A 27,187-nucleotide genomic window follows, 5' to 3' on the forward strand; every position below is an offset into this window, starting at 1 on the left:
GGTCTGCTTAAGTTGAATGAATGCGCCATGGCAGAAGTGTGGCAAAGTTACGAGAACCAACAACAAAACTAATGAAATAAAATTACCAAAATAAGAATCATACACAGATATGTTATACTATATAGTATGTTGAATACAAATTAAAGTTGAACCAAAAATGAAGAAATTGTGAATTATGAAAGTCAGACAAAAATCACAAAATTAAGAAATTAATGTTCGAAAACTGAAAATATAAATTTACAAAAAAAAACCAAAATACGCTAAAGTGGGAAGAAAAAAAAGTAAGAAATAATTCCTTGAAGATGAAAAGCATAGGAAAATGATCATAAGTAGAAGCTGACTATTTAAATAAAATTATACAAAATGCAGAGTAAAATATGTCGGAAATTTTGACTGATCATGCTAAAAAAAAATGAGAAAAATAAAATAATTAAATAAAACGTAATATGTTGGGTTCCACAAAACATTTATTTCAATGTGTTTTTTAGATATATATATATTTTTTTTATATATTCTTTATTTATTTACAATCTATCTATCTAAAGATAATAAGTAAATTCTATGACAAGTAGAATGACAGAAAACTTATAATTTTTTTTACGTGTGTACGTTGGGTGGACTAAAGAGGAGATCAAGGGGGTTATTAGATATATGATAGATCAAAGGTTAAGTTTGTATTAACGATAAATAAATAAATAAAATTACACTATATCGAATTCATAGAACAAAAATAATATACATACTTAAGTTATGTATATTTTGGCAATTTTATTTGGTTTGTTTTAATAATAATAATAATAATAATAATAATAATAATAATAATAATAATAATAATAATAATAATAATAATAATAATAATAATAATAATAATAATAATAATAATAATAATAATAATAATAATAATAATAATAATAATAATAATAATAATATAATAATAATAATAATATATAATAATAATATAATATATATATATATATATATATATATATATATATATATATATATATATATATATATATATATATATATATATATATATATATATATATATATATATATATATATATATATATAATATATATATATATAATTTGTTGGCAAAACTAATTCAGTATAATTAGCCAAACATCGGCCTAAAAAATAACATTGATATAATCTAAAACCTTTTCTTTTGGTGGGATATGTTATATCAATTATATATACTAAATGCGGAATTATTCGAAAATAGGTCACATTAGAACGGGATACTCTTCTTCTTCTTCTATCATGCAGACAGAACTTTCCCACCACAAAAGAATAAATATAACAAATGATGCAATATTTTTAACAAAAAAATAGAGCTTTAAGATAAAAATAAAATAAGAGGTTTGTCTACCCAGATCATACCACATTTAGCTTTGTGAATATGATTTTAAGCTTCTTCTCTTGAGTGGAGTGAAGAACTGCGAAGTGCACGAAGTCTGTTGGCATGCCTCTTTCGCGAAAGGAGTTTGCGTGATTGTGCGTGTCTGTGCGTGCCTCAACACGCACACACACACACACACACACACACCAATACACAGCTGTACAGTTAATACTGCAGAAGTATGCCTATAAGGACATGGCAGTACTCAAGAGGTGCGACATGGCTGCAGGATGCAGAGAAGCGTTGCAACATTTCTTCAGCAATTTTGCTATTTTTTCCTGAACATTTTTTCGACTCTGTGGTCCGTTTGCTGTTTGGCTGCGAGCTGCGATTGTGTCTGTGTGTGATATGCGTGGCGCATGCGTGAAAAATGTGGCAAAGGACATTCACCTTTTTGGGCTTTAGTTTGCCGCCAAACAGGGTGCATTTGTGTAAACTTGTTTTTGTATCTAATTGCAATGCGGCGCGCCCACTACGATTGTGGGTGGTGTGTGTGTGTGTGTGGGTGGGAGTGGACATTTGTATATATTTATACGTGTTATAGAGGTGCAGAGGAATGGGTGTGGTATGCGGTGCGGTGCGGTGTGATGTGATGTGGTCATGCATGCAGTCGAATTGTGTCCTTTTGCCTGTTGTGCCTGTTGACAAAGGCGAGACCCAAATAAAATGCTAATTGAATTAGACAGGCAGGCAGCAGGCAGCAACAGTAACTGCTGCACGTAATGAAGTCAACAAACAATAATGAAAAATACGAAATGAATAAAAAATGAGGCAGCGATTGGAATTGGGAAGAATGAAAAGAAAGCAACGCAAAGGCAGAAAGGCAGAAAGGCAACGCTAACCTAGTTTTTGGCCAGCTCAGTTGGCCAGGGCGTGGTTCAAATCCCGGGTAAGCAGTCAGTTAGTACATGGTATACTCACACATAACACATAACACAACATAACATAATGTGAGACGTGGGTTGGGTTGCTCTTTATATACGTACATACATACATACATATGTATGTGGTATATAACTTGAAAACAGCATCCACAAAACTGCAGCGCAAATCAGGGGCAATGCACATACACAGCATCCACACAGCGAGCGAGCTGGCAATACTGTGCAGAGAGAGAGAGAGAGAGAGAGAGAGAGAGAGCGAGAGCGAGACTAATGCCTGGGGAAGCTGCATCTTCCTTTGCACAGTCGCAAATTTTTTTTGTTGGGCTGGGATACGCGCGCTCTTTGCAACCCTTAGACATCAAATAAAAATACAATTGGGGATTCGCACGCTCTCAGAGCTGAGTTCAGAGCTCAGAGCTCAGGATACATGCCCATATCGAGTTATAAACTGCGAATTTCTCGGCGACTTCTTCTCGGCAGTTGGAAACACTTGTGTATTCATTTCCTTGATAGTTACATTCATTTATCTCTTTCTGTCTGCTTATTTGCTGGCTGGCTGCTCCCATTCTGAGGCATAATTATGGCAATTATTGTTTGTAGAACAATTGAAGGCACCCGCTCTCTTTTTCCTTTCCATTCCCTTCCCTTCCCTCTCGCTCGCTCTCTCTCGGCAAGTATCAAGTGAAGTGTCCGTTGGCACTTAACTTGACCCACAAAGAAGAAATGGCGTTGCATGTTAAGTCAATTTCTTGTGCATTAAATATTTAACCATGATCGGATTCACTTCCCCTATCCCCATCCCCACCCACCAATCCATGAATAAGAAGAATTGATTTAAGTTTGTATATATGTTTTATCATTTATTGTAATTCAAAAAAGTTGCTAATCAAATGCGGGTTATTTTCTCTCTTGGTTTTCGGGTATAATAACATGAATGTTCTCTCTTTACTTTTCTTTTCTTTTCTTTTTTTGCAATATTTATTTTCATTACTTTTCTTTTTTTCCTTTTTTTGGCTACTGGAATATGAGTTTGCCACACAACTTCTAATGTGTCAGTGAGTGTTGGTGTGTGTGTGTGTGTGTGTGTTGGTGTGGGTGTGGGTGTATCGAATTCATTTCGTAACTAGTAACTAGTTGTAATAAATTCTAATATATAGTTTTTCTTTTTGGTTTTTCAATTTTTGATTTGCCATATTCGTTTCATCGAGTTTGATTTTGAGCAGTGTCCAAGTTTTTTTTTTGATTTTTCTTTTATTTTTTTGTTGTTGTATAATAAATACATGGTAAGAAAATGCATACAAAGTTACAGTTATACTAGTTAAAAATTTAGTTTCGAATACATATAAAATTGAGATAACTAAGTTATACATACACATCGTACATATATGCATATATATACTATATATCTATATAAATATTCGTTAGTTGATGCATAACTCGAATACACAATACTTTCTGTGTATTTTCAAATTCGAACTCAAATCGTTTTGGTTCCAAGTACATAAGAATACGAGAGAGAAATATCGCATCTATATGTGGATATTCTCCATACAGATAGAGATATACATACCATATAGTATGTTAGTCATAGAAAGCAATATTCAACTTAGGCTAAGTAAAAACTTCTTTGGCATTTTGAAAAATATACAAGAGAAAATATTAAAAACTTATGCATAGTATTTTTAGTTGGTTTTTTTGTATACATATATATTATTATTCTGTATATTGTAGATACATATATATATCCTATACCTTTATGGTAGTTTTTGGATTTCATTGTTTATTTATTTATTTAAAAAAAAATGTGATTTCTCTCTTAAGTATTTTAAAAAATACATTACATAGTTGTTCGTTTCATTTTCATTTGCTTTGCTTTGCTTTGCTTTGTGCGTTTGTTTTTCCATCTTGTTTTTTTTTTTGGTGATTTGTCCTTCTAACGTTGTGGGTCTTATGAAATACTGAATAGATTTGACATTACTAATACATATAGTATGGAATGTACGAGTATTATAAAAACTTTCGATACTACTCGTAGGTCTTAGCTAAGTATTTGCTTTTTGCGTTTTTTTATTTTTTTTTGCCGTTAATTCGTAAATAAGTCAGAGAGCGAGTTGAACAATTTGAACAAGCATTTGGTAAGTAAATTATCACAAGGGGGTGGTTTCTTTATAAAGAGAGTGGGAAGAGAGAAACGAACGAAGCGCTTAACAAGTACCAAGTATCATAATATCATCAAACATTTACTAAATCTAGAAATTTGCAATTCAACAAACTCAAAGTCAACAATCATAGTAATTAATAATAATAATAATAAACGAGGTGTTTGTCAACAATCAAAAATTTTGGATCCTACAAATCTATAAGAATGCATTCAAGATTAATCGAAAAGTACAATAATTACGTAATTGTTGTAATCTTAAATCTTTATAATGTGTGTATATATGTAAATGTATTGTATGTTTGTATATAGTACGTAGTTTCATTGCATTCCTTTTTGATATTCTTTTTTGTTTTTTGTTCTTTTTGTTGTTCTTGAAACATTTGCAAATACATCTAGGCTTACTCGACTATGTATATATATCTTCTGTATATAGTTAATACTTTTCGTGGTTGTTTGACTTTATCGCTCGCATTTTTTTGGTGGGGTTTATGTTGATGTTAAATCTTGATGTTGATGTTCATGTTCATGTTCATGTTAATGTTAATGTTGATGAAGAAGAAACTTCTTAATGTTACGTTCAATAGTTCATATTCATTCAGATGCCAACTATATGATATCTTCTAAATCGTTTAATCGAACTCTCTTGATTATACTAATGTATATTGCATATACTGCACTGCGAAATATCGGCGCAGTTAAACGATGTATGTATATATGTTTTTACTTTAATGTTTCACAACTCGTGTTCGGTGAAGTGACTTTTGCATCTATATTTCAATCAACATGTAACTAACTTTGTGATTAAACGTTAAGTGTGTGTGACATCATCTATTAATATGTATTATCATATTTAGTATAATGTATAATGTATCGTATCGTATTCAAGTTTTCAACTTTTCTTTCTCGCTCACACTTTTCATGCACACTTGAGATTGCTTTTCATTTTCAGATCGTCAGATCTTCAGATCGTTTTCATTTCATTCCATCTAGCGGATATGTTTAGCTGTTCCTTTCGCACCCGCCTTTGTTTTTTTTTTTTTTGTTGTTGGGGTTAAAAGACAGTGAAGGTGGTTCTCAAAAATGGTGGGTGATGTTCTTGCTTTCTTTTCTTTTATGTTGCCTACTCGCTAGCTATGGTGGGGAGTGGAAGGCGGGCGCAAAGGGGGCGATTGGGACTTGGAACTCGAATTTGGACTTGGAATTGGAGTGGGGTTAAACAAAGGTGAGCTCATTGCCGCTGAGGGCGTCGATGAACTCAAAGTGCGCGTAAACTCATTCACCGTTTATGACATAGACCGGACAGAAGGCCTTCTCCGTGTTGAGGCTATGCGGCGACAGGGCGCGGGCTGGTGGCCGTTCCAACCGGCTAATTCCGCTGCCGCCGCCCTGTTCGCCTTCCAGTTCGTTAGCGTCAGCTCCAGCTCCAACTCCAGCCTCAACATTATCATTTCCTGCTCCATTTCCATTTCCACTGCCATTTCCACTGCCATTTCCATTTCCATTACCATTGCCGCTGTCCACCTCCTCGACCGTTTCGAGCTCGCCACCGGCCAACGTTGTCGAGCAATAGCAGTACGATAGATTCGTCTTGAGATCCTCACAGAATTGCTGCTGCTGCGCAATGCTCTGAATGCGCGAGCGGGCGAATTCTCACATGTACGTCGGCTTCAGTTTATACGCCCGCTTCCAGATCTCGCACAAGCACACCGTCGAATGGAACCGATAAAAGATGGCCAACGGCATCGACACATGCGTGATGATGGTCCAGGCCCACAGCCCATAGAAATTCAGCTGAATGGGATGCGATTCGGCTCGCGATTTCTCCAGCGTACTTATCGCCCACATGGCCAAGTTCACCACCAGCATAAATGTGACAATTTCCCTGCCCGGCTTCTTCCTCAAATGCTCCGGACTTACCGCCTGCCTTCGACTAGCATCGAGTATGAACATCGTCTGGCACGCGGTCTGCACGATCGAAGCGAGCGCATTGATCGGCACCAACATGTCATCGCTGCGGAGCGTAAAGTGTCCGGCAATCACCGTGAATATGTTGTACAGAAACGAACCCGTCTGAGCACCCACCAGAAGAATGTCGTCCAGCGAGAAGCTGCGATACGCATCGTACTGCAGATGCCGAATCTGGATCATGCCCAGCAGCGTGGCAATCGTGGCGGTGCCATAGATCAGCAGCTCACAGATCGTCACCTCTGTGACGGCAAGCGAAACGAAGTCGGGTCGTGAGATGAGCACAAAGAAGATGATCAGCGAGATGATGGTGAGCACCAGAATGAGTATGCCCACAAACAATCCTTTATGGGCACGTGCACAGTCCACGGAATAATGATGAGGCGAACGCTTCATCGGAGAACTGATCATGTCCGGACGCTGGGGCGTTGGTGTCTGTGGTCGCGAGATGCTGCGCCACATCACATACAAGATGGCCGCACAGATCAGCGAGTACTCGATGGTGCAAGGGAAGAGGAAGGGCGATGCATCCTGCACCAAGGTGCCAATGATGTTCGTACGTCGACACTCAAAGATCTGATACGGACCCTTCAAGCCGCGAGGCACACGCAAATGCGCCGTGGGATCGTGTGCGATCACCGCATGACCACGCGAATGTCCAGGGATGCGATGGGAGATGCGCAGCGTGCGATTCTCGGGATTGTAGAAGGTGAGTATCTCGTGTTTCGTCTCCTGGATGAGCACATTGAGCCACACGGCAAGATTGGTGCCGATCATGTGCATGAGACCGAAGCGTGCGATGATCTTGTAGCGATACACTTTGATCTGCTCGTTGTTGAGGAAAATGAAGTACATCTGTATGAAGATGAAAGCCATGCGTGTGGCTGGCGTCAGAGCGAGCAGCACATTGTGGCACTTTGTATCCGGATTCAGCTCAAAGTACTGACCAAATTCCAGACCCGAATAGATCATGCTACCAATACCAAAGGCTGTAGAGGAGAAAGGAGTGTTTAATTAAAGATTAACTGAGTTGGATTTATGGGGATTTTTTGACATACCCACAGCGCCCATGCGCAGATAGAAGCTGCCATAGTGATGCTGCCTGCCCAGCGGAGACAGCAGCGATGGACGACGCACCTGTATAGGAGGCGGAATGCGACGATGCGTCGATGTGCTGTCCGTATCCGACTCATCCAGGCTGTCCGAGCCACTCGCTTTGGCTGTTGACTTGCTGGGCGATGTGGCTGCAAAAGTGAATGTTGCTTAGAGACTAAAGCATGAGAGAATTTAATGTGTCTTCACTTACCTATGGGCACGGGCAACTTGGGACGTCCCCAGAGCAGAGTGGCGTACATGAAGAACAGAAAGATCATGCTGCCAATGTACAAATACAAGTAGTAGACCTGCCGAAAGAGATACAGATAGAGAGGAAAATTAAGTGAACTGTCTATACAAAATAAGTATCAATGCATTAAATGCATTTTAAAATTAAGTAAATAAAAATAATAAAAGTTACTAGTAGCAAAACAAGAAAATGCTTTGATCTAGAAAGATAATTTCAAAATCTTTGAATTTGTCAGGCAAATTTAAAACTGGACAAAAATACATTTAATTCAATGTGTATTCGGCAACAAGGTTAAAAAACAAATAAGAAATATTTACAGAAATAGAAAAATGTTATACGAAATTTGTGTATATTTCAAATATTTAAAGTAATCAACAATAAAAAAAAAACGAAGACTTTTAAAAGTTATGAATATGGATTTCAACTAAGAAAGTATGAATATGAATTAATGAATGATTATGGAAAAAACAGAATGAAGAAAATTAATGAATTTTAAATGTAGAAAAACTCTACTTTTGAAAGTATTGTTGAGTATGAACTTCAAGGAAATGAAATGCCAATAAAAACAAGAGAGTATTTGAAGCAGAAAAGAATAAATAAAATAAAAAACGATTATGCAAATTCTAAAAAAAAGAAAAGCAGAAATTGCAGACTGAATAGCAGATATAAAGTAAGAAAGAATGGTTGCAAGTCCTAAACAATGGAAATACTTAAAAGTATTGAAAAGAACCAAAACGTATTAAAAAAAAAAATAACAATGAGAGCAAGTTGTAAAATAATAAAAAAGCAGCAAAGGCAATAAAAGAGGAAAAACAAAGATGCGACCGTGTTGTAATCAGATCAGTTGGGACGATAAATACTAACCTCATAGAACGATGGCGGAATGTAGGTGGAAATGACTTCGGCCATGGGAAAGGCGACGCCCATAACGACGAGCAGTTTGCCATAGAGAGCCGAGAAGAGTGTAGCCAGAGCATCGCCGCTGCAGGAGACAGAGAGAGAGAGAAAAAGAGAGCGAGAGAGAAAAAGTTGAGTTGAGGATGGAGTAAGAAAAGTACTCGCTACTTACGCTTTGACGCGCGGCATCGGCGGATAGACGAAAGAGGGACGATGGGTGCGCTTGATGGCCGGCATCACCGGATAGTTGGTCAGCTGATGCGAGTGATACATCAAGGCCAATTGGCCAGCTTGTCGCTCGCCATCCGCCGACTGACTCAGCTGCCGCTGCGAGCTGCTGCCCGGCGATGAAGGCGGCTCCGAGCTGTCGCCGCCACCTCCACTTCCCCCGCCTCCTCCGCCGCCAGTTGTAGCCTGTCCAATATCATCGTTGGCATCGCCATCACCGCCGCCAACGATCAAACCACTTGGTCCGGCGCTCTCCAAGCTGCTCTTGTGCGGCAAACTGGACTCATCGATGGTCACATGATGCTGCGAACCCGAACGCGCCGATAGCCGACCCGGCGACACATTAGCCACTGCCTCGGTGGGCGTGGCACCCAGCATGGCGCTGCTGCTCAGCACGGGCGCAATGGCGCGATGTGCGTAGACGGGTGAGCGTCCCGTGCCCTCGATGTCCTGTCCAGCGGGGGGCGGCGCATAGCTGCTGGGCACAGTGGGCGTGGCCACGCGTACGCTGTGATGCGTGTGGTGATTCTGATGATGCGGATGCTGAAACTGATGTGGCAGATGATAGTGATGATGGCTGCTCGTGAAATGCGTCCGCGGCGGCTGACTAGTGACTGCAGCTGTAGTGTGAGCGGGAGCGGGTGCGGGGGCATCCACGTCGCTCGTCTTCTGCTCGTCCTTGTAGCTGATGCTGGCCAATGGTTGCTCCGCTGCAATGGCGCTTTTGTTGCTCTGGTTGCTGTTGCTATTGCTGCTGCTGTTGCTGCTGGAAGTGGAAGTGGAAGACATTGGGGATTAGCTGGAGAACAGTCGAGTCGAGAGTTCGCTGGTATTCCGCTTGGGTTTGCAACGTTGAGCGACGTCGATTCGTCGACTGATTGGCGACAGCGATTGTTGGATTTGCATGAGGCCCCGTTTTGGTTTTGATTCGCGCAGATCTGCAGACAGCAGCAGACAACACACAAACTGGACAAGAGCTGCTGCTGTTTGCTGCTGTTGATGCTGATGATGCTGCTGCTGTTTGCTGGGGCTTAATTAAATAATCGACTAGCTGTTGCCATGGGGCAACAGCAACATCAACAGCAAACATTCAGTCACACACAGTGTCACACTTGTTGTGTGGGGAGAAATTCCTCATCATTTTGGGTGCCAGACACTTCCGCCGAAGCGACGACGTCGTTCTTCATTGTGTGGCACTCCAAAAAAAAAAGGCCACAAAAGATTCACATTAGATTAACGGCGAGTACTCATCATTCAAGTGAACACAGTTCATCAGCCATCAATTTTTCGCACTCATCTTCCGCACGCGAAATTCGCAGCACACAAGAAAAGGTCAAAGCACGAGCATGTCAAAATATTATGTATACGCAACCGACACAAATTTTAACATCTTTTCCCAACAACACATATTATTTCCTCCCGACAGCTTATGCATTTTTTTTAATTTAAATGTGAAGGTAAAGCATCAAGTCAAAGATGCGGCTAAAAAGTCTTTAGCTATGTAAAGTATTCTTCATTTAAATCCTCTTTTTGTATATCGGGAAATTTAATAGCATTAAATGACATACAAAGTAGCTGTAGTTTTTTTGCACAAAATATACGAATTTTTGGATCACTTTTTAATTAAGCAGCTACTCCATCTGAATGTCTATTATAGTAAAGATTATATTATTTTTGCTGGTTTCCATTTGAAACTGTTTAAGTTGAAAAGTTAAATAGATCAATACTCTTAACTCTTCTAAGACCAAACATATTTTTTTTATATAAATTACTGAAAGATTAAAATATAATATGTATATTATTTTCAGACAGATGCAAATAATTAATATTTGTATTTCATAATGCAAAAGCGTCCCACAATTTGCGGCAATCAGATAGCAGAGGGAAAAAGTGTTTGTTTGTTTGTTTGATTGGGGAAATTATACAGTTTGGTGTGTGTTTGTTGTGCATACTATAGAAGTAGCCATGACATGGTCATTGTCATCATAGTGAGCAGCTGATTTTCAGCGACTGTTTCAATTCTGTGTTCGCTACATTCACTCCCACACACACACAGACACACACACACATACGGCTTTTGCGGTTCGCTTAACCGCAATCTACCCCCTCCATCCCGATTCGGTTGTGTTATATCTATGTCGAGAACATACCACTAAATTGCACTTAATAACAGCAACAGAGAGAAAGAGAAAAAATGAGCAACTAATGAAAGACCTGCGGCTGCGACTGGAACTGAGATTTTCGGGGAGAGATTGGGGACTGGAAATGGGGCTCTGCCCACGTTCACAATTGAAACTAATCGCACAAACCACAAAAAAAAAAATATGGAAATAGAAATGAAAAAAATTTGAAATATGTATATATGTATATATATATAGCACAATTCCAGCTTGATGCGATTAGATGACGAAGCGACAAACTGGGATTCCTGAATGCCTGTCAGGCGCAGCGCATCGCACAGCGCAGCAATTGAGGCACAAACGAGACAGCCAGACAGGTGAATTAAAAGCGAATCCTAACTACAACAACAACAACAAAAAACTACAAAATGCAATCTGAGAGCTTTGATTGAAATATGTTATGCATATCTAAATTAAAATCTTAGATACAACATACACCAACAAATAAAGCTAGGCAAAGATAAGTAAGAAAGTCGAGCACACTCGACTGTGAGATATTCGCTACCTACTTTCAATAAGAGCAAAAACATTGCAGAATTATTTTAAAAGTATACCAAAAGTATACCAAAATATACCATATATACAAAATATATTGAATTCTTTTATATTCAATATAGTGCTAAATTTTAAAATCACCATAGATTACTATTAAAATATACCAAATATTTGGTATATGATAGAGTATTACTATTAAAAGATACCGAATATTTGGTATACAGTAGAGTATTACTATTAAAATATACCGAATATTTGGTATATGATAAAGTATTACTATTAAAATATACCGAATATTAGTATACAGTAGAGTATTATTATTAAAATATACCGAATATTTGGTATATAATAGGGTATTACTATTAAAATATACCGAATATTTGGTATATAGTACTACATTCAAGATTGTCTACCAAAGCCACCACGTTCCCGACTACCATCTAAAAGTGTTTCTTAAATAAGTCGTACAAATTTTATCGCAACCAAAGTCATGATACTATATATAGATTCATTTAAATAGAACTTGAAGAGCTCTTCATAATAATCTTTCTCAAGTACAGGCTTAATTAAATATTCTCTGCAAACATTTGCTTAAATTAAGCTGCAATTTATTTTCATCTAATATCTGTTATTATTTTTGTTGTCAATTATTGCCATAAGAATTCACTTTGACATGCTTTGTTTGGTTTAGTTTGTTTGCTGACTCGAGGTTATTCACACGAAACATTGCGCATGTGAGTGTCATTCATTTGCATTCACATTCGCATTCACAAACACTTGAGAACTACAGTTGCGAGTAAGTTGAGTGTTGAATGCTGTCGACTATCCGATTTAGCATTGAGTTTTAGATTCAGATTCATATGTGTTTTACTAGATTGAGATAGAACTTTAGATTTGGATTAGGATTCAGCGAGTCAGAGTTACAGATTCAGATTGAGAGTGAGATTGAGATTGAGATTCAGATTCAGATTGAGATTGAGTGGTTGCAGCACTCAAGAGTATTGTGGAGCGTTGCCGGCACTTCAAAATGTGCACGAGAGTCCTTAACGTCGGTTGTATGTGGCATATGGACACGGATGGATGCCAGGATGCCAAGGAGCAAGGACTACGACTAGGCAGGATTAAGGGTACGTGGCACGTACTATGCGCAACTGGCAACAAGTGGAGGAGCTTATAAATAACCTTGACACAGGGCAACAACAAAAAAAAAACCGAGAGACGAGAAAAAGCGGATGCGGTTGCACACGACGAGTGTCCTGGCGAGCAGCAAGTTGATTGAAGCCGCAGGAGCTGCTCTGTGTGTGTGTGTTTGTATGTGTGAGTGTGTGTGTGGCACTGTGGGTCATGCACTCAAGCGCTCTTGTAATCAGATTTCTAAAAGCGTGCTGCATACTTTATGGCGCTTCTACTTTGGGGTTGTTAACCTGCCACATTCGTGTGTTGCACACTGTCGTGTTGTCGTTGCCGCGTCCTCAACTCAACTCAACTCGACTCAACTCAACACGACTCTGTTGCATAAATAAATGGATGCGCCTGGCTTGGCGAACGTCAAGGAGAGCTTTGTTGGCAGGCGGAATGCAGAAGGAGTTCGAGTTGGCGAACAGGTAACGTTGTGAGCTTGAACGCTCGAAAGCGGCTTTATTCAATTGAGCACACAACTTATATCGATATCGAATCAATAAATAGAGTTGAACAAGCGCACACGGCAACACGAAGCTCAGACATTTTTAAGCCTGTGATGGTTGATAGTAAATAGTGAAGCAGGAAGCGCAGCTATCGATATCGAAATCGAATCATAATTGAAGCATTGCAAAAGCAGCTTAAGTCAAGTTACAAGTATTTCTTGGTCAATAGACCACAAATAGTTGTCTCCAAGTATCACATAAAACGCTCAATCAGCTTAGCAATACAATGTTGAACGTATTTCAAATCTATCTTAAATTAAAGATGCTCAGAAATGAGAAGAACTATTCCTAAATTCTATATATAAATATAAACGAATTAATTAATTTTTATAATGGAAATAAAGCACAAAAATATTAATAATTCATTGTTGCGTTGCAATTTTATTTTGAACGCATTTTAAATAATTCTTAAATTGATCTACCTCAGAATTGAGTTGTTTTTTATTCAGTGCATAAACCATTAACTAATTCTGTATATATATTTTTAAGAAATCTAAATCGCAAAATAAAACACCTTAATATTGAGCCAAAATAGTTGATGCTACAATTGAACTATTTCCAAACACTGTTTATATATTTATTATATTATATATCATAAGGAAGCAGAGTAAATGTTAACCAACATCGTGATTAATCAAATTTGCAATTCGATTTTGACAAGTCTAGACAGTCAATAATGGCAACAAGTAACCATATCGAAGCAACTGCATAAGCTTGGTTTGTAGTATTCTGCACGCAAATCGATTGGCATTAAGCATACGCCCTGTTGAGTGCATTCGATAATTGGCTGTAGAAGTGGACAAACAATTCTTGTGCACAAAGCAATTAAAAGTATAACAGTTCGTGACAACACAGACTGTGATTTCCCGCTGGCCATTGTGGTGCATTCATTTTGTCTCGTTTCGTTTCGTTTCGTTTCGTTTTGCCTCCGCACAAACACATACAAACGCATACAAAATAAATGTTGCCAGAGAAGGAATATGCACTGGCCTGGAAGTGTGTCCATTAGTCAGCGCCCGGTTGGGTAAACAAAAACCGCAAAGGCAATAATGGAGTCGTTGAATGGATGTGTTGCTTCTGCTGCTGCTTCTGTTGCTTCTGCTTCGGCTTCCGGGCTCTGCGCTCATGTCCAGGACAACGCTCATGTCCACCACGCCCAACATGCAATTGACCTATTTAGCGGGAGGGTATTTGAGGTTAAGCTTGTGGGCGTTCTATTGGCCAGACGTTGCTTTCAATTGTGTCAGCAGCAACAGCAACAGCAACAGCAAAAGCATCAAAGCCCGCTGGCAATGCTGATGCTGATGCAATGCCAGGTGACATCGGCTGAGGACAACAACCTGCAGCATCTCGTTTCTTGTTGCGCAATTTGTTCGTTTCGTTGGCAAGGCAATCAACTCGGCAGCTAACAAGTAACAGCAGCAGCAGCAGCAGCATCAACAGCCTGACACCCAACGTGCCAACCAACGTCGCGTATACGCACTAGAAAATGCCGCATACGCCGTGCGGACCTGAATGCCTGCACAACTTGTCAGGGTGTTGCACTGGAAACGTGATGTTTAATTAATGCAAAGTGTAAAAGCAACGCGCACATCAGTTGTTGTATGCATAGTGGCAAGAGAGAGATAGCTGGATACAGATAGTGTACTCCACAGAGAGAGAAAGAGGGAGATGGGACGCATTAGCAGGCGTCTGACAAGAGCCCAGAGCAACAAGCAGCATGCAGCATGCAGCATGCAACATGCGACAAGCCTCGAGTGGCATGAGTTAAACAGTTTTGGCTCGGCTATTAAGAGAAACTAATGGAGGCAGACGACGAGCGACAGCGTCATGGCAACGCTTATGCAATTAATAAAGTGCGAGACAAGAGAAGCCGCAGGGCATCGAGGGAATGTCCATGTCCATGTCGATGATGCTGACGTTCACGTTGACGTTGAAAGTCTGCCGCTTGAAGAGGCAAGCTCATCATAATGCAAGCATAGAGCTCAGCACATCATCAATCCATCAAGCAGAAAATGAGAACAAGTCCCTCTCTTCCTAGATGGTTTAAATAGATATCGAATTACACGTCAAGCGCTCAAACTATAAACCTAATGACCTCGTATCGCTGTCTCAAGATCTGCTCCTCTACCTAACGTAATCTGTTGAAATTGCCTTTATTAAAGTGCCACATCATCTTCTCAAATAACTTACAGGGAAAGAAAAGCAATGCAAAATCAAGGGAAAATCACAGCATTAAAAAATCGAATGTGTTCTAATTAATATGAGGCTGCATTTCAATATTTTTTACAGAATTAATGATAATCTCAAGCTTGTTACGAGAATCTGGCGGGAATTGCAAGAAATGCATTAATTATGCAATGTTATTTTAACATTTGCATGAGGTGGAGTTAAACACAAGTGCTTCGGATAGCTGAATATAAGATTACAAACTAAACGAGTTAAACGATGGAATTGGCTTAGGAAAAAAAAACTATGCAGCGGAACTATCAACAGTTCGGAAAAGGACAATTTCCTGGCAAGTTTCCGGAGTGCTTAGTTTAGTTTGCGGTCTAGTAAAGTGAACTTTCCTTTTAAAAAAATGGAACGAACAAAAACTCTAGATTCCATTCTGAAGTTCAACTGAACTTTAGGATTATTTTCGACCCTGCCAAATACCAGGAATTTCAATAAAAAGACTCACCTGGGTTGCTCCTTGGCTGCACCGTTGACTGTGGCAGCAGCTGCTGCTGCTGTTTCCGCCAACTTGGGCGGGCTGCTGACCAACGGCGGGCTGCAGACTCGCGGTGGCGTTGTGATACGTGGCGGACTGTGCATCTGCCGCGGCGGACTCTTCGCCAGCTCTGGAGGGGAGCTACGCATCAATGGTGGCGATGGCATCGCCGGTGCACCTTCGCCAACAGGTGGACTCTGCACACGTTCAGCACTGCGTTGCGATGATTTCAGCGATGGAGCTGGACTGCGAGCCGAGATCGAAGTCAGCGATTTGACCGATGTTTGTGACTTTAGCGATGCTTGGGGGGAGAGCACGGGCGGTGCTGCGGCTGCGGCTGCGGCAGCAGCGGATGCCGAGGCAATCGAACCGGTGCGGGAACCTGCACGCGAACCATGCTGCGAGCCAGCTCGTGATCCATGCTGTGAGCCAGTGCGTGATCCGTGCTGTGAACCTGGCTGTGAGCCATGCTGAGAGCCTGGCTGCGAGCCTGGCTGTGATCCAGCTTGGGAACCTTGCTGGGAGCCATGTTGTGAACCACCTTGCGAGCCATGTAGCGAGCCGTGTTGTGAACCATGTTGCGAACCGTGTTGTGAGCCATGCAACGAGCCTGTACGCGATCTCTGGCTGCCGCTGCGACTGGGAACACGACTGTCCGGCTTGGAGGACATCGCTGCGTTGCCCGCAGCCATGGCAGCGATGGCGCCACTGGTGGACATGATGCCACCACTGGCAATGCTCGCAGCCCTCGGCGAGCTAATGCTGTCAGCTGGCTCGTCATCCTCATCATCATCGTCGTCGTCATCGTCGCCCACATTAAGCGACATCTTGTCCACGGACAACTCATCTGTCTCCACCTTGGTGAGCTCCTCATCGTCAATGTCCTGCGGCTGTGACTGCGACTGCGACTGCAGATCGTCGGACAAAGGATTAGCATCTTCGAGTCCTGCTGGCGGCGGTGGAACAAAACCCCTTCCACCCAAACTATCCTCATCTAGTTCGCCAAAGTGCTCGGGTGGCGGTGCAATAATCGAGGATGCCGAATAGCCATTGCTGGGCGGTGTGGTGATAGTGGTGGATTCATCCTCATTGTCCAGCGATCTGCTATACTCCTCGGCGGCCAACTGCTGCCCTCCGCTCACCGGCAACGGCTCCACATCCGCGTCGACCTCGTGTTCACCCTCGGCGGCCTGCTCTGTGTCTTCGGGCGCCGGCAGCGGATCGGGGATAATTCGTGGAATAGGCTGCGGCGAATTGGGCTGCGATTCCTCCTCACTCTCCGAGGATGGAGTCAACGGTGGTATTTGGCTGACATGTTGTGCTGGTGGCGAGACCATCTTGCAGATGTTGAGCTGTGGACACGGCGGCGGTGTCACCGGCGGTGAGGGCGATGTGGATGGCGATTTGGTCAGCGGTGGCGTGACGCTGCCCTGCACATATGACAGATTCGAGGGCAGTGGTGGCAATGGGGGAGGTGGTGTCGATTTTTCATCATCCTCATCCTCATCGTTGTCATCATCATCGTCGTCCGCCTCTGCATCCGCATCGGCGCTGTCCTCCTGCGACTGCTGCATGACTGCAGGCGGTGCAATGATTGCTTCATCGGCATCATCGGTCTCCTCACCATCCGTGCGCAGTCCGGCATCGTCCATGGGCGATAATGGTGGCGGCGGTATAAGCTCCAGCTCCAGCACCGAATTGCTCGGCGAACCGGTCGCTAAATTCTCAGCCTCCTCGTTCAGCTCCTGCTCATCCTCCTGTTGCTGTTGTGGCGGCGGTGTTGGGGTTGGCGGCGGCATATCGTCCGTCTCCGTGACCGTGGCCAGCGGCTGGCCGAGCAACGTGGTTGGCGGTGGCGGTGGTGCCACCAGCAGTAGCATCTCCTCGCTCACCAGCGACACTGTGGGCAACGGCGGCGGTGGCGGCAACAGTTGAATGCCCGATCCGGAGGCCAGAGCATCGTCCAGTTGGCTGCCCACATTGCTGTTGTCCACCTCTTCGATGTCCGAGTCGATGCCCTGTGCAAAGTCCATGTAGAAATTGTCGCGTGAATCGCTCGAGCCGCGTCGCAATTTCAGCGACAGCGACAAGTCCGGCGAGCTATCCATCTCTCTCTCTCGCTCGCTCTCCCACTCACTGCCTCTCGCTCGCACTGCTGTTGCTTACTGTTGCCTGCTCTCGCTTGCTCACTTGCTGAATTCCTTTAGACAAGTGCAGCGAAAATTGTTGTTGTTATTGTTTGTGCTTTCCCTTTCCCTTTCGCGATTTTTGGGTTTTCTGCTTTTACTGTTACTCTTACTGTTACTGTTGTGTTCGCCCGTCGGCTTTTGTTATTGTTTCCGCCGTTTTGCGCTTTTCACTTTGTGTCGCCTACGCACATTTTGTGTATCCTGTTTCCACTTGGCTCAAGTCTCCCTATAAAATGCAAAAGCAAAAGCTGTACACACACCAACACACAAGCATACGCACACACACACACACACACGGGCGCGTAGAACGCAGAGCAAAGTCATCAACACAGCCTCTCTCTCACTCTCTTACTCTCTCACGCGTAATGTTGAGTGGAGCGGGGCGTCTGTGGTGTGGGGCGTGGCAAATTGCATTTGCTGCGCATTTGGCTATTTACGCAATGCGTGTACGTGTGTGTGTGCGTGTTTTGCGAAAGCGCGTAATACGGAAGGCGCAACAACAACAACAACAACAACAACGCAACAACCCCGAAACAAAACGACGAAGAAGTAGCGGTACTTTTTTTTGGTTTTGCTTGTTTTGTTTGTTGCGCAGTTCTTGTTGACTTACTGACCAAATGCACACAAACACGAATGCAAATACCGCACACTCACCCACACATACACATACACACGCATACAGTACACTCTTACATCTACGCCAAGCAGTGCAGTGCAGTGCAGACATTTGCATTAAGCGGCAAAGCAGCAAAGCTTTTGAATTGTAACGGTTAAACAACTTTATGTATGCCAAATGCGAAGCCGCAGTCAATGCTGACGTCGACTGCGACGCCAACGCAAAATAATGCTTTGCTGCTGCTGCTGCTTCTGCGGCTAAAAGGACGTGTTTGTGGCTCATCCTGTGAATCTCGCTTTCCATGTGTGTGTGTGTGTGTGTGTGTGTGTGCGTTGGTGTTGGTGTGTGTACACCAAAAATATTGCGTATGTGTTTTTGTAGGGCAGGGATTGGGCTTCCTTTTTTGCTTTCTTTTTTTTTTTTGCAACGTGATTAAACTAACCAAAACTATAACCAATTGTAATGTTTGTGAATAACTTTTTGATTTTGTTGTATTCGTTTTTATGTCCTGTTTTTGTTTGCAATTAACGTTGCCGTTTACCGTTACACGTTAACTTTCACGTTCGCGATTCGCTTCGGTTACGGTTTCGCTTTGCGGTTCCGGACTTTTTTTGGGGGCACACGGAGCGCGCGTCTGACGCTGGAATTTTTTTGCGATTCCTGCTGCGGCGGCACTTAATTCTAGAATGAAACAGCAGCACGAGACAAAGCTGCGCCAATGCCCCGTCGCAGCCTCTCAGCCAGCGTCAGCGCCAGCATCAGCCGGAGCTGAAGCCGAAGCCATTGCCGCTGCCATTGCCGGAGGCATAAAGAGAGCGCTCTCAACTCTGCTGCTAGCGAGAGCGCCAAAGTGGTTGGAGAAAGTAAGTGAGAGCGGGAGAGGAAGATACTGCGTACGATGGTTGTGCACACACAATTCATGAATGAAACGTTCGCTGTGGCCTGCGAATATTAGCGAAAATTTAACCACTGTGCGCTCTCTCTCTCTCTCTCTCACTGTCTTGGTTCCTTTTTACGTCGTTGCGGGAGCGCGTGAAAAACGCCACTGCGTACTTACCGTCTTGCTGAAGAGCAATAACAACAACAATTTTGCTTTGAAGGGATATGCGCACGTCTCCCAAACCCAGAGCAACTTTATGTGCTGGAATTTCGCGTTTTCAAGTTACCCTTGGGGTTGCAGAGCATAAAACATGAACAGAGCAAAAACAACAATTTAGCGTGAGCGTGGAGACTGCGTGGTAGCCAGAGGCGCAAAATTTGTAAATCGTAAACTACGCGCTATTTCAATGCTTAATTTACATTAAGTATTCTACTTATTAAAAAGTTAGGTATAGGCATATAGAAATTTAAATTGCGCGGTCAATTTTAAGTACTGCTGCAGTCCACGAAAGAGTTATAATGAGCTTATCGATACTTTATATTAAGATAGGTACGCAGTTCGCAATCTTAAATATACCAAGATTTGAATATATTTTTCTATATATGTATACGTAAATTTTAAAATTTCGGTATGTTTAATAATACAAAATAATGACTAAAAAACAATTTCTACTGGAACATATTCATTTATTCAATGAAAGAATTGTAAAACGTATGTATGTATAATATGTATATCGTTATAATTCAATAGGAATTTTTAAACAAACCTTCACTAAAATATTCTTTGAAACGTATGCTGGAAATAAGCTACAAATCTTTGAAACAATAAAAGTATGAAGTATTTAAAGAAACGTATTTTCAAAACAAACATTGCTCGATTAATTTTATGTTATCATAAAAAAAAAAATTGTTAATTACCACAATAAGCAACAATAGTTGTGTGTATTATTGTTAATTGAAAATAAATAATTACATAATTGCGCTATTTTATTAAATTGGATTTAACAATAATAATTATTGATTGCATTTCTTCCTAATCAGCTGTTCAATTTATCAATGAGTGCAGCTTGCGCTACATGTTGACTTCACATGCGATAGTTTTGCAAATAATATATCGACACACCACCACAATATTGGGCATATCGATAAATTGTGCAGCACTACTGAATAGCAATTTGACGCAAAATACAGAGATAAAAAAATATATATGAAAATCAATTAAGAAAATTTCAATGTGTAACAGCATTGCTCAATGTTTTGGAGTCAGTTACTAAAATTACAATCAATTTGATCTACAATGAGCTCGCGCAGAACGAGATCTGGCCCCACGCTCAACTTTAAAGCGGTGCTATTGGGCGAAGGTGAGTCAAAAAATTAAAAGCAAGTCAATCATATGAGGGCTATTGTTGTTTTTGGTTTTGTTGTTGTTGTCATTGTTATTGTTGTTGCTCTTGTTGTTGTTCCTGCTCTGGTTTGTCATGCAATGCGCATTTTCAGGCTGCGTGGGCAAAACATCGCTAGTGCTGCGTTACATGGAGGACAAGTTCAACACCCAGCATCTGAGCACACTGCAAGCCTCGTTTGTGACCAAAAAGGTGACGCTGCCCGACGAGCGACGGGCCCAGCTCAACATCTGGGATACGGCCGGACAGGAACGTTTCCATGCTCTGGGTCCCATCTACTATCGCGGCTCGGACGGTGCACTGCTTGTGTACGATATCACAGATCAGGACTCATTCCAGAAGGTCAAATCATGGGTGCGTGAACTGAAGCAGATGCGTGGCAGCGAAATTGCCCTGATCATTGTAGGCAACAAGACTGATCTGGAGGAGCAGCGTGCCATCGAGTATGAGACGGCACAGCGTTATGCCCAAACGGTGGGCGCTCAATATGTGGAAACGTCGGCCAAGGAGAATGAAGGTGTCAGCGAACTGTTCGAGCTGCTCACCCAACTGATGGTCGAGCATCATGTCCAGAAACAGCAGCCAAATGACACAAATAATACCCATAGTAATAGCAATAGCAATAGCAATGCCCTTCGTCTGCAGAGCAGTTCGAATGCTGCTGGAGGTGCGATTAGCATTGCGGATGATGCCGAGCACGATGATGATGAGAATGAGAATAATGGTGGCGCTGCTCATCGCTCCTGCTGTGGCATCTAAGGGGGCTGCTTGTCGGCCGTCCATTGTGATAATACATATATTGTACTAGTAGATCTGTAACCGATGTGTATTTGTATATAATACTTGTGTAATTACCGTATCTCTCCTTCCCCTCTACCCCGCCCTCTCATTATCATTATGATCCCTTACCGATCTTTCCTCTTAATCCGAATTTTGTCCGTTTTGTTTTTTTTTCACACCATTATATGGATGTATTTCTCTTAACTTTCGCTAATTCAATTTCTTTTTGGTATGCGTCATAATACTTCATAACGAACTTCAAGCGATAAGCGAGTTGAACAAACTCCGGTTTTTCCGTTTCAAGCGCAATTCCGGAATGCTCTCGTGACAAAGGTGCCAAAGCGCTACTATCTAAATAATCTTTCCCTCTTCCAAACTTCGTTTTTCCCTCGCCTCACCCAACAAATTAAAAACTTATTTAACACTTGAGAATTTCACAGGTTTAGTTGAAGTTTTGCAAGTTTCCGGGTTGGAATTATACTGTATGGAATGTTGTGTGATGTCTTTTAGCCGCAGGCCATTTTGGTAGCCAGTGCTATTTATAAATAAATACAAATTAGTTTCATACATGCAGTAAGTTTTTTTTTTTTTCTTAAATATTAATTATTAATCTATGAAATAAAGATAATATGATTTATTCGTTGCAAAAAAAAAAATGGTATGCCCGTTTTTATTGACCGACGTCTGAACTGATTTGATGCATTCAAAATTGCCGACAATTGGCTTTGCATTTGTGTGTATGACGGCATATCCATTATGATAATGAAGCCAAAGATTGCTCTTCAATTACCTCAATTCATTGTTGACCAAAGCGAACCACGCAATTCCTCAAAAAAGGGGGCTGGACCCCGGAGTCATTTGCAAGCGACAATGGACACACAAAACAAAAAAGTCCAGCTAATGACTCGTATACAATATTACAAATGTATGGGGCATACATATGTATATAACATACTATGTGTAGGCTAGGCTAATAATCATTATCGGATACCGAACGTCGAGGGCCGTGTGGTCGAATTCTCGAGCGTCTTGTTATTAATGCATGGTCAGGTGTTTTAGCACACAGCTGGTCAGACCAAACACACACTTGACACTCAGACAGTTAGTTGTTGGTAACTGGTGTTTGGTATCAGCTAGAATCCTTAATAGCCCAGTTAACACTCGTTGGCGTATGCGAAATGAAGCTGTTGCTGCTGCTGTTGAAGACTTTTCTGGTCTATGCGTTTGTCGCTCTCTTCACGCTGATCTCCCAGCTGTTGCACAGATCGTTGCAAGTGTTGCACTCACTGGCGCCAACATGAGATATATATAGGTAATATATGATTAATTGTGCTCTATAAATATGCTCATGTAAATATTTGCTATATCTTTTCTAGAAGCCGCCCCATCTTATCTAAGTGTGGAAATGGTTTAAAGTATTTCCAGATAAGCTATTCGGCAATTGAAATACTTAAGGGTAAGTATGAAATGGTAATATAGTATATATATAATAATAGCAATAGTATATATATAATAATAGCAAAAATTACTCTCTGCAAAGTTAGCTTAGTTTGTTTATAGATAATTTTTCCTACATCTCTCTAAATAATGTTTACAGTCTTTTCAATATCGCGCTCTGTTCAAATATATTTGCTCTGAGCTTTATCTATTGCCATATTGCACTCCATCAAAATAAAAGAGCAACACCTTTATTTGATCGTATCAGTTGTTAAAATGGAACACCTTTTGTGTATTTTATGTTATTACCTTTTTACTCAGATACTATTTTGGGTTAGTTTATATATGTAGCTATTGGATGTGTAAAGAGATAAGCTAAGAGGGAAGTTTCATAAGTCTATAAGAATGGTTCTGGATAGTTATGATTTATTGCACTTAATTTTAATTGCCTTTGGAATAATAAAAAAAATGTAACTTTTTAATAATCCATATTTGAAATAAATATATATTGTGGGTGTGAATTTTAGTAAAGTTTAAAAACAGACATGAAAAAAACGAATGATTTTTATACCCGCTACCCATAGGGTAGAAGGGTATTATAACTTTGTGCAGGCAGGAAATGTATGTAACAGGTAGAAGAAGGCATCTCCGACCCTATAAAGTATATATATTCTTGATCAGCGTCAACAGCCGAGACGATATAGCCATGTCCGTCTGTCCGTCTGTGTGTCTGTCCGTCTGTCCGTATGAAACACTGGATTGTGGAAGTTATTAGAGAAATACTTTTTTATGGGCAAAAACGCCTACTTACTAGGGGTCTGCGTAACTTTGGCCGACATTGTGCCGTCTATGGTATATTTTGAATGGTGTACTATATCGAAATACCAAACATATCATTTGGTATATTTTTAGTATTTTTTAAGTATTTTCGGTATATTTTGAAAATGATACCGCAATATTTTGCCTTTACTAAAAGTGGGTAGCGGGTGTCTCACAGTCGAGCACACTCGACTGTAACTTTCTTACTTGTTCTTTATATAATACAAATATTAAGAAAATAGACTAGAACATCATCTCGAACATTTAATACAATATTTGGATTTCATTTAATAACTTGAATTTGAGGAATTCATATAGATTTACTATATATGCATCTAAAATAATTTTGGGATTACTTATTTACTAAACAATTGAACTTTCTAGGTACATATGTTTCTGATTAATGTGTGACTGACTAAATGAACTACTCTCTCACTACCCACCATGTAGGTGAAGGTGTGCAATCGATGTAAGCCCAAAAAAATATTGGCTTATCGGCCCCGCTATCAGGTATGGAAAATGCGTTATCAGTCTATCAACTGGAAGTGTTGACTGTGCCCCAGAGAGAAAGAGACAGAGAGAGAGTGCGAGAGTGGGAATGTGAAAGAGTAAAGAGATATGGACAAATGCAGAGAGGTTGTGTATAGTTAGGCCCAAGAATCAATAATGCTTAATTGTCAACACGTTCACACATTGACATCGATAATGGCCACAACGACAACATTGACAACGACGACGACGACGTCGACAGCGTTCCATAGTTTCCAGCGTGGACGTCCGCCCCGCCAAGCGATAAGGGATTTGCTGAGCGCAATTAGTCAGCGCGCAACATGAGAAAGACAGGTAATGAATTGAAGAGCGAATCGAAGAACGTTCGCCTTCCTTGTTATCGGCTGACCACACAGCTATTGCCGATGGCCGTTCGACGTGTGCGCTTCGAACCATTTCCTGCTGCTGCTATTGTAGAATGCGCCCACATTCGCGCTGGAACCTCGCGCTGCTCGTGCTCGGTTTGATTCTTTTCGGTCTGCTGATCGCCGTCTACAAGATTAGCACATCTCCGTTGCTCAATCAATATGGCATATTGCGTGACTATTTGGACACCAACCGGGCGCCAAATGAAGCAGCTGCCACACGCAGCATTCTCCTGTGGAGCGACTTCTTTGGCGATGCACGTTGGAGCCTGCCCGCTGATACCTTAGGACCCGATGATTTCCGTCATGAACTCGGTTGCGAGGTGTATCAATGTGAGCTGAGTAATCGTCATGACTATTTGCCCACACTGGCGGAATACGATGCCATTGTGTACCATGTGGCACAACCATTTCCGCTGTTGCAGCCGCTGCCCACGCAACGCCATCCCCATCAGACGTATGTGTTTGCCCTAATGGAGCCACCGGGCGAGACGAAGCATCGCCTCAGCGATGAGCACAACTTTTACAATCTAACCATGAGCTATCGCCTCGACTCGGATATTGTGTGGCCCTATGCCTATATGATGGATGTGGAGACCGGCGCTCGTGTGGCCCCCACTTTGCAGCCACATTGGCGTCAAGTGCCAGCCGTGGGCAGCTGGAATGATAGCGAAGTGTTGGAGTTGTGGCCTCAGAAGTTGAAGATGGCTGCCTGGTTTGTTTCGCACTGTGAGACGTTATCCAAACGCGAAGATTTGGCCGCAGCACTCCAACAACACATTGATGTGGACATCTATGGCAAGTGTGGCACGTTCAGGTGAGTGACTCTCAAGAATTCCCATATAAACTTTACTATATATACAATTGTTGTTCTTTATAGCTGCGCTCGTGGCGATCCGCACTGCGAGGAGATGCTTGACACCGATTACATGTTCTATTTGGCCTTTGAGAATTCGCTGTGCGTCGATTATGTCACCGAGAAACTCTATTCGGCAATGCAGCGTCGCATTGTCCCCGTGGTCTTTGGTGGAGCTAACTACACGCGCTTCTTGCCACCGCATTCGTACATCGATGCCAATCGCTTCGAGAGCGTCGAGCAGCTGGCTTCGCATTTGCGTTATGTGGCCAACGATGTCAATGAGTACATGAGCTACTTTTGGTGGCGACAACACTATCAACTGGTGCAACATTCACCATTCTGTGATCTCTGCGCCCAGCTGCATCGTCCTGGCGCACAGCACAGGACACAATTCTATGGCGACATTGAGGCCTGGTGGTTCAACAGCTGCCGCTTTCAGTCACACATACGATTCTGAACAGTACACCACGACACGACAACGAAAGAGAGGCCAATAGAGAGGTGCAAACGAGACAGCAGAGAGCAGTATTTGAGCACTTATCATTAACGCGACCAAATTTTTTGTCTTAAGACCGTTTGGGGGCGTTGAGTCAACACTGCCGCGTCTGTTTATCATGCGATGGTATCGTATAGATAATGATTTATTTACCAAGTCACTACACATGTTCGGCATGAGTTTGTTTGCACACCTTGCTTGACTAAATTTGAACAGTCAGTGTTCAGAGAAAGACAACAAATATTGTGCTTAGGTTGCCCAAGTTTTATCTACGAAATTCTGATCGTATTCCATTTACAAGAGAATTTGTTGTTAGTTTAGTTAACTACTACATTGAAATCGGTTTAACGAATTTATTCCCTAACGTCTACATATATTTCATTGATTGTATAAATTCCGACTGCATTTGTCACACTTTGACAAATGTTCATGCATATTTTGTACTTAGATAATAAGCTAATTCATTTCTTCCTCTAAAACTACGCATTCCATCTCTCTATAGCTTACAAACTATTTGTTATTATTATTATAAAGTATTAGTAAAATTATATACATAAGTGATCCTTATCAAAGAACAAAATTCCTCTAATAAATAATTATTTTAAATAATAGAATTGGTTTTTTCTTAGTCACAATATTTGTATTTGTGCCTTTATTTATTTATTTATAGAAGTTTCTTTTTTGTATAGGTAATATTTATGAGGGGTCTGAGTCACCACTTTCTGGGGGCCACAAAACACTCATGACAGAAACAGTAGCCACAAAAATGCAAAAGGTAGCGGGGAAGAAATAATACAATTGTGTGAAATGCTTTCCATGCTGATTACTGCTATCAAC

General features: G+C 41.4%; 3 protein-coding genes across 5 annotated transcripts; 2 read left to right on the forward strand and 1 right to left on the reverse strand.

Moving 5' to 3' along the window:
• Positions 1-5,473: 5,473 nt before the first annotated feature.
• Positions 5,474-19,433, reverse strand: LOC132795989 (proton channel OtopLc). Of its 2 annotated transcripts, none has more exons than XM_060806982.1 (7): positions 19,206-19,433; positions 15,929-18,373; positions 8,830-9,648; positions 8,625-8,742; positions 7,722-7,818; positions 7,474-7,659; positions 5,474-7,404 (listed from the first exon to the last, which is right to left on the reverse strand). In XM_060806982.1, exons 2-7 carry the CDS (start codon positions 18,064-18,066, stop codon positions 6,101-6,103), a joined length of 4,662 nt encoding a protein of 1,553 aa, XP_060662965.1. In that variant the 5' UTR covers positions 18,067-18,373; positions 19,206-19,433; the 3' UTR covers positions 5,474-6,100. The 2 variants fall into 2 exon arrangements, with proteins under 2 accessions (XP_060662965.1, XP_060662964.1); XM_060806981.1 differs by having other exon boundaries at positions 8,830-9,651.
• Positions 19,434-20,796: 1,363 nt separating this feature from the next.
• Positions 20,797-21,855, forward strand: LOC132795923 (ras-related protein Rab-21). Its single transcript, XM_060806887.1, has 2 exons — positions 20,797-21,003; positions 21,140-21,855. The coding sequence occupies exons 1-2, from the start codon at positions 20,940-20,942 to the stop codon at positions 21,802-21,804; spliced, it is 729 nt and encodes a 242-aa protein (XP_060662870.1). The 5' UTR covers positions 20,797-20,939; the 3' UTR covers positions 21,805-21,855.
• Positions 21,856-21,995: 140 nt separating this feature from the next.
• On the forward strand, positions 21,996-26,930 carry LOC132795922 (alpha-(1,3)-fucosyltransferase C). Of its 2 annotated transcripts, none has more exons than XM_060806884.1 (4): positions 21,996-23,137; positions 23,202-23,281; positions 24,466-25,812; positions 25,876-26,930. In XM_060806884.1, the coding sequence occupies exons 3-4, from the start codon at positions 25,049-25,051 to the stop codon at positions 26,309-26,311; spliced, it is 1,200 nt and encodes a 399-aa protein (XP_060662867.1). In that variant the 5' UTR covers positions 21,996-23,137; positions 23,202-23,281; positions 24,466-25,048; the 3' UTR covers positions 26,312-26,930. The 2 variants fall into 2 exon arrangements, with proteins under 2 accessions (XP_060662867.1, XP_060662869.1); XM_060806886.1 differs by having other exon boundaries at positions 24,532-25,812.
• The last annotated feature ends 257 nt before the right edge of the window (positions 26,931-27,187 follow it).

Source organism: Drosophila nasuta, chromosome X, assembly GCF_023558535.2.
Source record: "Drosophila nasuta strain 15112-1781.00 chromosome X, ASM2355853v1, whole genome shotgun sequence".
Lineage (NCBI taxonomy): Eukaryota > Metazoa > Arthropoda > Insecta > Diptera > Drosophilidae > Drosophila > Drosophila nasuta.

Excerpts from the sequence above, each read along its gene's own strand:
- LOC132795923 (XM_060806887.1), top strand. The coding sequence starts at position 20,940 with ATGAGCTCGCGCAGAACGAGATCTGGCCCCACGCTCAACTTTAAAGCG. Across the intron at positions 21,004-21,139 it reads AGCGGTGCTATTGGGCGAAG|GCTGCGTGGGCAAAACATCG; the intron begins GTGAGTCAAAAA and ends GCGCATTTTCAG.
- LOC132795922 (XM_060806884.1), top strand. The coding sequence starts at position 25,049 with ATGCGCCCACATTCGCGCTGGAACCTCGCGCTGCTCGTGCTCGGTTTG. Across the intron at positions 25,813-25,875 it reads GGCAAGTGTGGCACGTTCAG|CTGCGCTCGTGGCGATCCGC; the intron begins GTGAGTGACTCT and ends TGTTCTTTATAG.
- LOC132795989 (XM_060806981.1), bottom strand. The coding sequence starts at position 18,066 with ATGGATAGCTCGCCGGACTTGTCGCTGTCGCTGAAATTGCGACGCGGC. Across the intron at positions 8,743-8,829 it reads CCGATGCCGCGCGTCAAAGC|CGGCGATGCTCTGGCTACAC; the intron begins GTAAGTAGCGAG and ends TGTCTCCTGCAG. Across the intron at positions 7,660-7,721 it reads CAAGTTGCCCGTGCCCATAG|CCACATCGCCCAGCAAGTCA; the intron begins GTAAGTGAAGAC and ends TCACTTTTGCAG.